Source organism: Dermacentor variabilis, chromosome 4, assembly GCF_050947875.1.
Source record: "Dermacentor variabilis isolate Ectoservices chromosome 4, ASM5094787v1, whole genome shotgun sequence".
NCBI classification, from domain to species: Eukaryota; Metazoa; Arthropoda; class Arachnida; order Ixodida; family Ixodidae; genus Dermacentor; species Dermacentor variabilis.
In genome coordinates this window covers 36,386,586-36,401,085 of record NC_134571.1, presented here as the reverse complement: position 1 = coordinate 36,401,085, position 14,500 = coordinate 36,386,586, and the positions used below count along the sequence as shown (strand labels likewise).

The window sequence follows — 14,500 nt, the reverse complement described above, 5'->3', positions numbered from 1 at the left end:
CAATCAAGATTTCAAGCTTAGTTGGCTGTTGGATGCGCAAAGCACGCAGCATGTAAGGTGTGAAATTTCACGCCAAGATTACTTGAAGGAAATGTGGCGCTAGTGCTTGCAATACTGTACAGTGGTTGCACCAGCACAGTAAGGATAGTACATTACTAATTTGCATTAATATCATCAACTTTGCTTCAAAAGTCTGGCAGCAAGTTTGTATATGCAACCCATATTTAGCTAGATGTGCTTCTCAAAGTGTCAATTACTAGAAAATTATGTGGAAGGTTCAATTAGCCGGGATGATCAAACTCGTGAATGCACTAAACTATCACTGCGGCAGGTGTGCGGTGCAGTTGAACCTCGGCCAAAAGAAGATAAGAGAAATGACTCCATTAGCACCCATGTGTAAAAATTCTGTGCTACCCAAACTATTCCCTTTGTAACTCAATGATTGTGCCACATTTGCCTCTAGTAATAGTAATAGCCTCTAGCATCACAAGTAATAACTACTTGTGATGCCTCTATGGTATCGCAAGCAATTTCAGCCACTGAAAAACGTTTCGAAATAATGTGCTCTGCAACTACAGTCCCTACAGTAAGGATAAGCTGCACTTGCAAGGCTATCGTAAATCAGTACATAAAGCAAATGTCACAGTAAAGAAAAGCTTAAATTTGAAGAACACATGTAACTGGTTTTGAGAAACTCAGTGCCATGAAATGCACCATTCAACAGTCTCTGAACAAAATTGTGGGCAATACCAAGATAATTGCAACAACATAAAAGGCCATAGTTTCAAACGCAGCAACATGCATAACTAGTCTGCAATTTACTGCTCAAATTTGGTGCACTTGTGCTGCCAAGTAAAAGATCGAAGGCTTGTTTCCTTTTCATGGTAGCTGTATTATACAGAGAGCAGGAATCAAACACTTGCATGCCACGCTTTGGGTGCAGGTCTCAAAACACCTCATCGTCAAGAGTTGATCCAGAGCTCTCCACTGTGGCACACTGCATCACCTATGTTGCAGTTAACCGAATTCACTGCTGCCAAGTACAGCAAATAAGCATTCATGCTTTGGAGAATTCTAAACAATACGCTGCTGCATTTCCTTTCCCATCAGTCCAGAGGCCAGGTTTTCCACCATTCTTGCCATTTTTTTTTCTTCTAATTTTTATGGCCCCAAGACTGCTTACCACCTAAGAACACATTTTACATATTGTCATGGTACTACTCCTCAAGAGGAGTGTCCACGAAGACGATGCTTTTGATCTGGCACATGTGCTCTGGAGCATATGGTTCAGCACTTGATCACCTTGTAAATATTTTGCAAATTCGTTTTCTGTTGTGTCTGCCTCCATGCAACATCTAACACAAGACAGCTTCGCAGCAGCTGCCAAGTCGTCACTCTAGGCATGACTACTGGCGGTGACACTGCATCAGTGGTGGCCGCCATGCCAGCCATCATCCTGGCTTCATCTCGTGACTATGGGACCTTTTTCAGCACTGAGGGCAAAGGCGTCGATGACTGGATTCGACTCTGAATGCATAAGCACACATTACAGATGGCGAACACCATACTTTATCGAAAGAGAATTGCAAAGGCCTGGTTCGATATATACAACAAAGAGGTGCTGACAGGCTGGAGCATTTGTAAGACCAAATTTCGCGAGTTGTTTGGCCAACCTGCAGGCTGCCAGCATGCCGCCAAGAAAGAACTTGTCTCGCGTGTGCAGATGTCTATCGCGTACCTGACATACATTCAGGATGCGCTGGTCCTTTGCCGAAAAGTTGACCCCAAGATGACAAGCAGATAAGGTCGCGCACATACTGAAAGGGTTTGCGGATGATGCATTTAACTTGATTGTGTTTCAACACTCAACAGTCAATGCGATTATTACTGAATACCGACGATTTGAAGATGCAAAAGTCGACATATCGCCCAACACTTTGCACGGCAGCCACATCAACATGCGAGGACATTCATATGGCGCTTGAGCCTTCCAACATCGGAGGAATATCTTGACACCAACTTCACTAGACCAGTGGATACCCCCAGAAGGGTCAAATGACTACAAATAAATTTTTAGAATCTGTGCTGAATCATATTCTGATAGCAGAGCTTGAAGCCCACATCTGAAACCACACTTTCAGAGGTGCCCATTTAAGCCAGAGATGTTACTGTGGACCCCGAGTCTCACAGACCCTAAATTACTATATTTATTTTGCTTTCAATAAGGGCACATGAGAAAGCTCCTCCCTTCCTATAGTTAGTCGCTGCCTCACATGTTGTCACTAATGGAAGAAATTGAGGGAAACGAATTACAAAATGCCACGCCTGGTTTAGCGACATGCAGATGTACCCAGAGATGGTCACTTAACTGCTATTGCAGACATTTGTTTATTGCACATCATGGATTACTAAATAGCCTGGTCTCACACATTGATTCTATTTATTGAAGAAGCAAGACCAACTAACAAATACTGAAAGGTATGAAAGACACAGTGTTGACTGGGAGGTATAACATCCTTTATCGCCAAGGTAAACTGCTCCGTGATGTAGAAGCAGACACATTTCTGTTCGTACACTATGCTTTGTCACACATCTTTGCACAGATGGGCAACAAGCCAAGTATGTTCGATTATACACTTTCAGCATCTTATTGCAGTTCCTATGGACATGAACGTTCCGAATGTGCCGCCGCCCTGTAGCATCACTTTGCCAACACTCTGGATCAGTTCTCGCCCCCTCAGGCCATATCTGAAAGTGATGCAAACAAGGTTTGAGAAGGCAACGTAAGAACATCACTAAAGGGAAATAAAAAGAAAATAGTCCACACTAGCAGAATGTTCTTTCAGAATTATAAAAATTTTTTAAAGTCTATAAAACGAATGTCAAGGTTCCTTTCTTGATTTCTGTTACCATACTATGGAGCCAATGACAGTGCAACATCGCTCATTTCACCCTATTCTCATGCATCTGGCTGCTATATTTATGCAGCAGCAAAAAGATGTCAGGTTAAATGCTTGCTTAATTTCAAAACACAATTGAACATTTTCTATATTGACAACTAATTAAAGAAGCCAGAGCAGAAATAGCTATAATGTCACAGGGAGCTGGCGTGGAAATCACAAGATGCTGCCAACAAAAGTCATGTTTCTTTTTTGTGAGTGTATGTGTGCTTGCACTTAATGACTTACATAGCCTTTGATAATGCGTTATATCAGGCTATTAAATAAGGGTGAACGTCTGGTTTCACAGTATCATTTTTGCACTGATTCACATAAAAAACGTTACGCCACAATAAGCAGGCTGTCTTTGAAACATGGCAATGTAAACAGCAATATTACAATTTCGGTTGAAGGTGATGCCTAATGTAGTTGTGGTTACAGTACTAATATCTATGATAACATGAAAATTTCACTGAAAAGTCCCGGACCAGGACGAATTTTTTTTCAACTGCGAGGCTTTTCTTTCGAGGAACCCGCATGGGTTTCCTTTGTAGCAACAAGTACGATTGGGTGGACGTCTCGTCTTCTCTTTATTAAGATAAAAATTATCCCTACATCAGGAAGGAGTGGAAGAAAATTAAGAAAAAAAGGAAGGTGCAATAAAAATTCTGATCGCACAGTTTAATTTGCCACAAATCACCATTCGGGCTGACTGAGCAGAAAGGATGGCGTGGTTCAGAATAAGTTACTGCGCCACGCTGTAGAGAATTCTCTCAATTTGGACAGCATGTAAGCATCGGGTTAACTTATGACACACCTCACACGAGCGCAGTGAAACTAACCGTTTCAATACGTGAGCGGCTTTGAAGGTCTTCTCACCTGAGAGCGGAGAAACCTCCAAAGAGCGCTCCTGATGCCATGCCTACGCAGAAACCAATTGTGAAGCCCATTTTCACACGATCCCAGCAGCTGGGACCTCGTTGGTAGGCGCCTTGCACCGGCACGGGCATTGTGTTGCTGCAAGAAACATCTGCTTTGTTACTTCACCCAATCAAGGTTTCGCAGAGTCGCTCACTGCACAGCATAATTTATTATAAAGCACTTGTCAGAAAGCGTCAACACATGATGCCGACTTACAAAAATATGTCGCTTCGATTGATGCGGATACAGGGCCATGCAAAAATGTCCGACACTCCCATCACTGTACACCGCCCCAGGTAAAGCTAAACTGGCTTCCAGAAAACATATAATTTGTAACGAGAACATATAATTCTGATGCCACAGTTCGACTATTCTCAAGATCGACCAAAAGTAGCGATCTAGATAATATTAAGGGCAGCATAAAAACCGGGTTGTCCCGCAACCACGCGGCTTAAGATGCAGATGAAGTTCTCGTCACTTTACCACATATCGGCAGTTACGAAAGCCAATAACAATGCATATTTATGATACAAGGCCAGATGACTAAAACATACCCAGGAAAGTGGCGGCTGAAGGTCCACTACAGCACAGAAAATATTAAAGAAACGAAGCTTTTTCAACTAACGATGCGTAAACAGTCGGCCATAGCGTGATGTCATCTGCGATAGCTATATGCTACGAAAAAAGTAAGCATGAAGTAAAATTATATCTGCACTTAAGAAATGGTATTTAGAAAGAAAATTATTAATAAGAAACATGAGTTACAAAAATGCCCATTAAAAATTACAAACACACAATGCGAAAAATATGTACTTTCAAATGCTTCTTTTTGAGCCGAAGCAGCGGTTGGCTCAGTGGTCTAGGGGTATGATTCTCGCTTCGGGTGCGAGAGGTCCCGGGTTCAAATCCCGGCTGAGCCCACTTTTTTTCAAATTCTGCATATAAGCGTTTTGTTTTTATTTTCTTGCACTTCGGGTCGTTAACGCTTCCGTGTCAACCTGTAGATGCTTAAACTAGCTCTAGCTGGCGAATAAAGGAACAAGCAACAGAGTCAGTGCAACAATTCCGCCTTGCCTTTCTTTTTTTGTACTGCCACCTTAGACTGCGCATAACATATCGTCTGCTCACTACACTCACTTATTCAGCAAGATGAGTTTTACTTTGGCATGAAACACGTGCCCTCAGCCACGTGACAAATCAAAGTGTGATCACAAAGCAACCACGCTTCATCTACCCTCCAGACAGTTTCGCAAGAGCACCTGTTGCGTGCCCACCCCAGCCAGCCTTTTAAAGGGCGGCTCGCGAGACGCCTGTCGGCGGGACAGATGCGCCGCAAAAGTGGACGCGGTATCCCATTGCAGCTGGCGCGATCCGATCGAATCAGCAGAGAATTCTGACGGGCCTGATCGGTGCGCAACCACGTCCAGCGGGAAGAGAGCCGGGCGGCGGCGTTGTTGCGTCGTCGTCTTCGGAAATGTTTCGTCACCGCGCAGACGGCTGCCGCAGCGAGCTCCGCTTGCACAAGCGAGCTGCAACGGCTTCTCTTTCGCTTGCTTTCGCCGTGTTTTTCAAGGGAACCAACCGTTCGAGCTATTTCATCGCCGCTCAAGCTGCCCAGGCGAGGCCGAGGCGTTGGTTCGTGATGCAATCCGGCCGCTGTGCGCAGCAGCGCCGTCGCTTCTCGCTACGTATACGCACACATCGCAGTCCCAAGAAAGGACAGGCAAGCCAGCGATGGGATTCGCGCATGGATTCGCGCTTCCCCTCCCCTTCTCTCTCTTTCTCTCTATCTCTCTCATTGGCGTGGTGAAATCGGCGCTTGCAGTGGACGTGAGGTTGTCGCGCCTTATTAGCTGTGGTCGCGCGGATCGCGACAATTATTGCCTTCGTGGGAATCGCAGCAGAAGCTGATGTGCATGCGCATGTATATTCATATATTCTTTCGTTTGCTAGCTTTGGGCCAAGTAGTGGTGACGTGTTAAAACTTGCGGGCGGATTTTCCGCGCGACCCCCGCCGAGCCACTGAGCTGCAACAAAAGCAGGCTCGAACGTACGTCTTGAAATCTCGCTCGACGAACTGCACGGCGCAATAGCCACTACAAGTCGCTGACCGGAGCGAGCAGCCTGATAGCGCGCTCACGTTTCACAATCGAGATGACTTTTGGTAGCAACTGCTTCGGGGTTTCGAGCAACGAGCCAGATACGAGAACGAACAAGCAAAAGAAAAAAAAAATGTACGTGGTGGGCTGGAGGGGGCAAGGTTGGCAGGGGTGCACCACAAACGAGCGTTGTCCCCTGGAAGGCAGGCGGCCATCTTTCGCAACTTTGCGTCGTCTGTGATGTCATTAAACCCAGACACATGACGACACGTGCCTACATTGGGCCCCGTGCTCGACGCAGTGCGTTAAGCCACACATACAGCCTTTCCCGCACAAAGAGCGTTTCTGGGAGTTCTCTGGCGGAATAATGATCATTTTGTTACCCCTGTTAGCACACTGCCTCGGTGACTTTACCGTCTCTCTGTGGACTCTCATAAGCAACACTAAATCAGCTAAGATATGCAGTCTTTCGAAATTCTATTATCGTTCACTTGGCAGAGCAATGTCGCTTGTTACGATGGAAAACCAACGCACAATGTTATTAAAGCGAAGCTTGGATTCGTTTTCTTTCTCCAGGGCTTTCCTGACCACGGCTGCTGCCTGGGTGCTGCCGCTGCTGTCTCGCCAAAGAGCTCACTGGTAAAAAAAAAAAAATTGTCACGTGTCCGATGCTGGGATTGAACCTCGACCCCTAGCACAGTAACTCCTATGTTCAGACCAAATGTAACCATTAGACCGCAAGCTCTTTCCTTTCTCTACTTTTTAATACACGAAAAACCACACACGGAAACAACACAAACAGAAATTCAAAAACAGCACATCTTAGACAAGCTATATATCTAGAAATAAAGGGTACGCATTTGGGCCACAATCTTACCCTTTTTCTTCAATATACTTGGAAATAAGACGTAGACATATAGGATGGATTGATTTGTGCTGGATGGATGCTGTGAGCGTCCCCTTTCGAACGGGGCGGTGGGTTGCGCCACTAAGCTCTACTTTTATCGTGCCAACGCTACCTAGTACATTGAGACGATCGCCGCGTGCTGTTGAGAGTGACGATTTCTGTACCATGTCACATATACCCACAACAGGCGATTGGCCATAAAGCGGCAGGTACACTTAAAATAAATAATTTGAAATTAAGAACTACAATGAGTTGTAGCATTGCGTAAGAACACCCCGTGTGGGCGCGCACCATTTCCTGCGCCAAGGAAGCAGGAATGAAACGAGCAAATTTGTAGCATTTTGATTAACCGCTTCACATAGGTTCCAATACGTGCGTTTGGTCAGCGCATTTTCTTCAAAAACTTTTTTTGCCGTGCCGGAACTTGAGCGCCAGCACATCAGGGTTAGGTCAAGAATTTCAAAGCATTTTCTCAAATTTTGGGGCAGATAAGGTTCTCGAAACTTGCTATGATGAGCTTTTTTTTTTTTTAGCATGCAATACAGTCCTTTTATAGCGATGGGCTTTTAACTACACTCGACTTGACTCGACGCTGTAAAGAAAAAGTAAAACAAAACAAAGAAATAATAGAGAAAGAAAAGTAGACAGAGCTGTGACGTCACGGCGAGATCGTGCCATAAGTTCAAAATGGTTCCCCACCTCTCTTTTGAATTTTGCGTCTTTTCTCGCTTACAAAGCCTCCTTGCATGGTAACAGTGGCTGTTTTAGTATTGCAGTAACGTCATCTACATATACACAGTATCTCAACATTTCCCTTTAGCGCGCCGTGGCAGATATAGTGCGTGGCGAATTTCAATGAGAAATAAAGTCGAGAGCGAAGCAAGTTGCAATGATATGTGGTCTTCTAAGAATTAAATGGAATCGACATACAATAACTCTATCATAAAAAAGAAAGAAAACGGCAAAAATTAACTTAATATAAAAATTGTGTGAAAGGTGTGCGCAGCAAATGCGGTATGCGTACGAGAACCGCGCCGCGTGTAGTTTTCTTTTGTGTTCACACGTTCGCTCCTGTAGTTCGCGCAGCAACGATGCGCTCATGTTGTGTTCCTTGGTTTTGCCAACATTTCGATCGCTGACCTCCAACGCTTTCAGTCCAAACTGCTATTTTCCTGGACAGTAAAGCGATTTGATGCCGAGCACCTTTTTTTTGGCCTAAAGTTCACTCTATTTCGTGCTTCAGCTCAACGAAAGCATATTGAGCTAGTCAATGAATTAAAATCAGTCAACCAATCAGTCAATCAATCACTCAATCAATCAAATGCTTATGATAGTGCCCAGGAACAGCTTCCGAGCCTTGGTACTTGTGCACTTAGTACAGAGAAAACAAATGTGCCAAACAAAAAGAATGTGAGATAGAGGACCAAATAGAGAAACAGAAAAACGAGGAAGGGGCGTGAAAGGGAGGTAATCACACAACGTGACTATCTGCATATGTATAAAACACAGGAAATGAACTCGGAAGTATGTCAGGAGTCAGAATACCTGTCACATATTTTCGGGAGGCGAGCCATAGGACAGTCTACTGCAACAAGGCCGCGCAGAAAACGCGGAATGTTGCCTTATATAATTTTGCGGCAGTATAAAATGGTCGCCAGAACGGGAAGAGCAGTGCTTGAAAATAGATATCACTTCATTCTGGAAGCGTTTAATGTTGTCAGAATTAGATTTGCACGTTCCGTCCCAAACTACAGAGGCGTACTCTAGTAGTGTAAGGCACACATTAGAATACGGTTTCAGAAAGGCAACAGGGAAGTCGAAGTCATGCGATATACGCAGTGGCGTAGCTAGGTCGTCTGGCACCCGGGGCCGGTAGCTCTTCTGTCACCCCACCCCCCCCCACCCCCGGGTGTAGCCGAGGAAGGCGAGGATATCGACAATTTTCGAGTGCCTTCAGAGGTATATGACACCCCTCCTCTCCCCCCCCCCCCTACTGGCCCCGTGCACCCGGGGACCACGGCCCCCCGGCTCCACCCGTTGCTACGCCACTGGATATACGACAAGCAATTGCAGGAGGGCGAAGGGCGCGTTGCTTCACCTACTTAGCGTGTGAAGAGAAGCTTGGCGAATTTCATCGAATAATAATAATAATAATAATAATAATAATAATAATAATAATAATAATAATAATAATAATAATAATTTCAAGATTCGGGCGCAACACTCATCTACGAAGTATGCGAATAGCCAAAAAGCATCATGTATGAGGCCCGTATTGTAGCAGGACACCTCTCTCGCGCTTCCCTCTTACACACTGCGCCTTCTGGCGGCTCCTCCGTGAAGCCCTCGCGCACACAGTGGCTCATGCACAGCGGCTTAGGTTGGTGTCAAAGAGGCTCATTGCAGAGCGCCACATGCTCCAGACGCGCGCTTTTTGCATTCGGCCCTGGAGCGCTGCTTAAAGAAGGAAGATTCTTTCCATATTTTTTTTATGTAATATAAAATATCTGAAGTCACAAAGCACCTGTAAAGCCTTTCATGCCCTTTCAGTGGGGCTAGTCCGGCCACCCACAAGGCGTCGTCAGTTTGATACATCTATGCTCTGTGAATTAATGCTAACTGTATTTTTTTGTTCAATCTGTAAATAGGGTCAAATCCCACCAAAATCCAAAATTCTCGCCAACTCTGGATCCATCCCAATTCTCATATTTACCTATTTTTTCTCTTAAAAATAATCTCGATTTTCTTAAGCTCGGAAATGACATCTGATTGGCCTTGCTCTCTGTTCAGAAGAACAGGGAGAACGGAAAACGACGTTCTCTTCACTTAGGCTTGTTTTAACGTCTTCAACAACGTTAAATATTTCGTACGGTGCGCATTAAGAAGCTGCGAGAGAACAAACGGCCCGAAATACATGCTATTTATAAACGAAAAAGCGCATTCCGTAGGGAATTGTTGTCGGTCAGGCTAAAAAATCTTATCGACAATGTTATCTCTCGTTAGACGGCAGCGACGTTCTAGGCGAATGTAGAAACAGCCACCTCCTAACGGTCCCCATGTCGAACGCAAAGCCAAGAAATTTTGGCACCAGCACGTCCGTATACGATATACTGTACCTATACGCTCTCGAGGTGTTTTCGCGAGCCATCGGCAGCGTTTTGTGTGACAATCCGTTCGTAGCCATCAGCTGCTTAATTTGCGTGGGCGCTAGGTTAGAAGTGTGTCGATCAGCCGAGATTCTTGCCATAGTTTCGATATTTCTCCAGCACGATGGAAAACAACAGAGAGGCAGTAAACAGCTAAAATGTCCTTCTAACCTATTTGTCCATGTGGCAACTCTAGTATAGCCACACAGACCTGAAAGGGGCTACCACCAGCTCGAACTTGATGAAAATCAACGCTATCGAAAGAACCAATAAGCCCCATATCCAATAATACCATCTGAACATGATTATGCGAACGTATGGGGATCCCCATCCCACATAAAAACCTATATGTTCCAATATATCATACGGGGGCACGCCCCATGTAATATATGGGAATTAAGCATGGGTTTTTGTGTATGGGATCCCCATACGTTAATTCATAAGGGACTTGCCTCATGTGATAGATGGGAATATACATGCATTTTACGATACCCCTGCATCTCCATATGGGCAAACAAAGCATCCCTCTGAACGCGATTTACAACAATTGCGTGATGAGTGAGCGAGTAAAACTTCAGTTTTCTTTTGTGTGCACTCCTAATGACTCACCGTACCACAAGAAACGGACCAAGCCCAATTAAGAGTCGAGGCCACAGACGTCTCACCTTCGCCTCCGTTCCCGCAGACTGTCACCAACGCCCGTGTTCACGGATGGAGGGCCGGATTGAAATAAATGTTTCTCTCTCTCTCCTTTCTCAGGAACCTTTGCTACAGAAGCAGACATGTCGCTTTTGAAATCTTTTCACAATAGACTTCGATAAAGAACTTGAATGAATACTGTATGTAAGAACAGTAAATGAGCCTAAACCGGTGAGGCATTCTCTAACTACCCTATGTCTATGTTTCACACATGCAGAGTTGCAGGCGGCCCTCGCTAGGCTAACACGCAATACAAGCCCGGGTAAACACAGAGTCACCAACAAGCACCTTCGACAGCTACCCCCCCCCTCCCCCGCCCGGACGTTGACGGCTCTCCTTCGGTACTATAGCGACTGCTGGATTAAGGGCGAGCTATCAACAGCCTGGAAACACTCGGAGGTGTCCGCGGTACCCAAGCCTAACAAACTGAACTTCATCGCCAATCTCCGCCTCATTTCCCTTACGTCCTGCTCCAGGAAACTAATGAACAGATGGTCAACGAGCGGCTCACCACACATCTAGAGGAAAACGACCGCTATCTGAACACCATATTCGGCTTCCGCCAGATGTTCTCCTCAGCAGCGCGTCCTCTTCAAGCTAAAGGAAGATATTCTTGACCATTTAAGCAAATACATCAAGTCATCCATTCTAGCTCTAGACGTAAAGGGCGCCTTGATAACGTGAGTCGTGAAGCCATTATCCGTAACCCGAAAGATACCGGCTGCGGCTCCACAACATACGCTTACATGCGCGCTTTCCACACCAACCGTACGGCCACGGTAGGGATCGCCAACATCCGCAGCAAGACATTTCACCCACTTAACAGGGCACGCCACAAGGTTCGGTAGTCCCGCCACTACTTTTAAACGAGGCCTTCCTCAAACTTCATGCCTGTTAGACACCGTCCCAGGTGTATGCCGCGCTCTATATACAGATGATATCACACTGTGCACGAGAGGCGCGAACACGGGCAAACAGGAGGATCGTCTTCAGGAGGCGGTCAACATCATCGAATGTTACCTCAACACCTGCGGGCTCCCCTGTGCCCCGGATAAATCCGAAATGCTAGTGCTCCGGACAGGCACCCGGGGCAGACCCCCATGGCACGACGCACCGGACCCAGAAGTCATTCCACAAGGAGTCCCAACATCGAAGTTTGGCTTGCTTCGAATCCTTGGGCTCCGTATGCGCAGGGACACACTCTCCAAACTACAGAACACCGTGACAAAGCTTACTCATCTCATACGCCGGGTAGCCAATCGCTGCAATGGCCTCAAAGAGCACACCTTGCGAATGGTACAGTCGCTCCTTTACAGCCACGTCACATACGGAACTCCTTACCTCAACCTGAAAACAGCGGAGAGACACAAGCTAAACCTTCTAATACGAAAGGCCACGAAGCTCGCCCTAGGACTGCCACCAACCTCCTGGGAAGAACTGGCGGAAGCACACCTCATCAACTAGATCAAGAGATTCAAGCTCACAACCACAGGCCGAGCAGCCCTCCGACGCACACGATACGCAACCGACCTAGAACTCAATGGTGAACGTAAGGGCAAGATCCCATCGAAGCTCCGAGAATGTCTACAAGTTCACTGGATCCTTCGGAGCTTGCATCCGGAACACCATTGAGGCAGACGGTTCGCCTGCAGGGTAAACGCAACAGGTACAAGCACCGTAACGACCTGCACGTGTGTTACGTGGACGCAGCTAAGTATACGAGCCGAAGCACTTCCGCCATCAGTGTCACAGATTACAAGGGAACGACACTGGCGTTGGCGACAATTCTCGCCAAACGAGCGGACATAGCTGAGGAGGCCGCTATAGTACTCGCCACCCGTACAAGCGAGGATGCCGTAATGGTCTTCATCGACTCTCATATAGCGGCACGCCACTACATGAAGGGCGGGATTTCAGTCAAAGCAATCAGCACGCTGAAACGTGGCGACACTCCTCCCGCCCCCACCCCCCCTACACCTGCATCATGTGGGTTCCGGGATGCGATCGAGGGTCTAAAGGGTAACGAAGCGGCTCACATCGCGGCCCACACAAGCGTCGACAGGGCCTCCCCGCACCATATTCTAGGCACTTCCCACCCAGCCACGTCAGTGGAGGAAACAGAAACCATGGGCGCTATAACGTGAAGCTATTCAAAACTTTTCTATTCGACTTCTGCAATCAGCCCTTCGCGATTGGTCAAAAGCTTTTTTGAACCACCCCCCCTTCGCCTGTCTGTCACGCGACGTCACGAAAACCGCGATAGCTCCCCATCTCATATGACTTGTGCACACTGATTATGCATGATTGGACCGAACAAAAGAAAAATAGTTATTTCTGATTCGACGCCTTTTCGCTATTAGACCTCGGCTATTGGTCAAAAGATTTGGGGCTGCACGTGGGCTGCCCCCACTTCACTGGCCTGTCAAGCAACATCACAAAAGCGCAAGAACTGACCGCACCAACATGACGTGTACGCGTGAAAGATGCATTAATATTCCGAACAAAACTGAATTTTTTTGTGAATAGCCGCAGGCTGCCCCGTTCGGAACGGAATAAAAAGATGGCTGCCGCCGATCGCTCAGGCACTGGCTACTCGCAACTGCCGGAGAGCACGGGTTTATTCGCGTAAAATTAAACTTTTTGCTTGACCGTGTAACGTTTTCGATCACTTTCGGCACGTGTAGGACCTCGCTCTGCCAACTCTTCTTTGCAGAGGATCCGTTTTAGCAACATTATTAACTTTCCGTTGCATGCCGCCGCGATTTTCGACTTGCCACTGCAAGCTAAGTAAGGAGAAGCGGACCAATCGCAGACGCCGGCACCCTTCATCCGGTTATCGATTTTCAGTGCACTGGCTCGGCCCCATTGAATCCCTCTTCACTTGAGCGTGCTCCTCGCCTCTTGCCAGCCAATTACATAAGACAAGCCGCTCAGTGTAGGCAATGTTATTCGTTTTTAAAGCAAACAAAAGTGACCTCCTATAAATGAGGAGATCATTTGATTGGTCTCTTCAGACAACCCTGCGGGTCACCGCCCAATGCTTGCGTCGGTGGTTACGAAAATTTACATCAGGAGATTGGAATGAAAACATATTAGAATAGTTTTACGTTATGGGGCCCCATATCATTAACTTATCAAGCACTACTGCAGCACAATCGACTTGGACGCACGGTATAGCCTCCCCCGCATCCAAAACTAACAAGAAACGAAGTCACCGACTTCAGGCGACTCCAAAGCAATGTCTTCAACCGCGGCATCTTATTGCATCTTTTCCGACCGCGACGCTATACAGCTACACCTATCTACAGTGCAACGTGCTAGACACCCTATACTGCAAGACACCCTATACCTTCTACTGCAATGCAAGAACACCGGAGCGAGCATCACAGCGACACAACCAAGAGCCAGCGGACGCAGACCTAAACCTCCTCACCGAAGCGTGGGATGCTGCAATATCCAGGCGGGACCTGATCGACTAGCGTGAAGTTGTCGGCCGGGCTCTGCGGGCAGTCCAGGCTAGAGGGTTCCTGGAATAAGGGACCCTCCCACCTCGAGTGTCAAGTTACTGTTTCAAATAAAGGTTTATTCATTCATCAATTCCTCCATCTATGCATTAAAAAGAAAGAAAGAACTACGCACGTCACGAAAGTAATAAAATTTCCTGATGTGTTTAGGCATCTTTTTCAGTTTAGCAAAGTCTACATGCACAACTTCAAAGGGTTTGTCTGAGTGGTACTGTAAGACGAGGTCTTCGGGTCGTGGCCAGTATTTGGCTTTGTTACCTTGAAA

The 14,500-nt window shown here is 46.5% G+C and overlaps 1 protein-coding gene and 1 non-coding gene across 2 annotated transcripts; one reads left to right on the top strand and one right to left on the bottom strand.

Moving 5' to 3' along the window:
• Positions 1–2,369: 2,369 nt before the first annotated feature.
• On the bottom strand, positions 2,370–4,531 carry LOC142578938 (reactive oxygen species modulator 1). The gene is made up of 3 exons (XM_075688651.1): positions 4,415–4,531; positions 3,819–3,956; positions 2,370–2,748 (listed from the first exon to the last, which is right to left on the bottom strand). Exons 2-3 carry the CDS (start codon positions 3,947–3,949, stop codon positions 2,640–2,642), a joined length of 240 nt encoding a protein of 79 aa, XP_075544766.1. The 5' UTR covers positions 3,950–3,956; positions 4,415–4,531; the 3' UTR covers positions 2,370–2,639.
• A 177-nt stretch (positions 4,532–4,708) lies between these two features.
• TRNAP-CGG (transfer RNA proline (anticodon CGG)) lies at positions 4,709–4,780 on the top strand. The gene has a single exon. It is a non-coding gene; the product is annotated as a tRNA-Pro (tRNA).
• Positions 4,781–14,500: the final 9,720 nt, after the last annotated feature.

Coding starts and splice junctions, on each gene's coding strand:
- LOC142578938 (XM_075688651.1), bottom strand. CDS start 3,949: ATGCCCGTGCCGGTGCAAGGCGCCTACCAACGAGGTCCCAGCTGCTGG. Junction 2,749..3,818: donor GGAGGTTTCTCCGCTCTCAG/GTGAGAAGACCT, acceptor CATCACTTTCAG/ATATGGCCTGAGGGGGCGAG.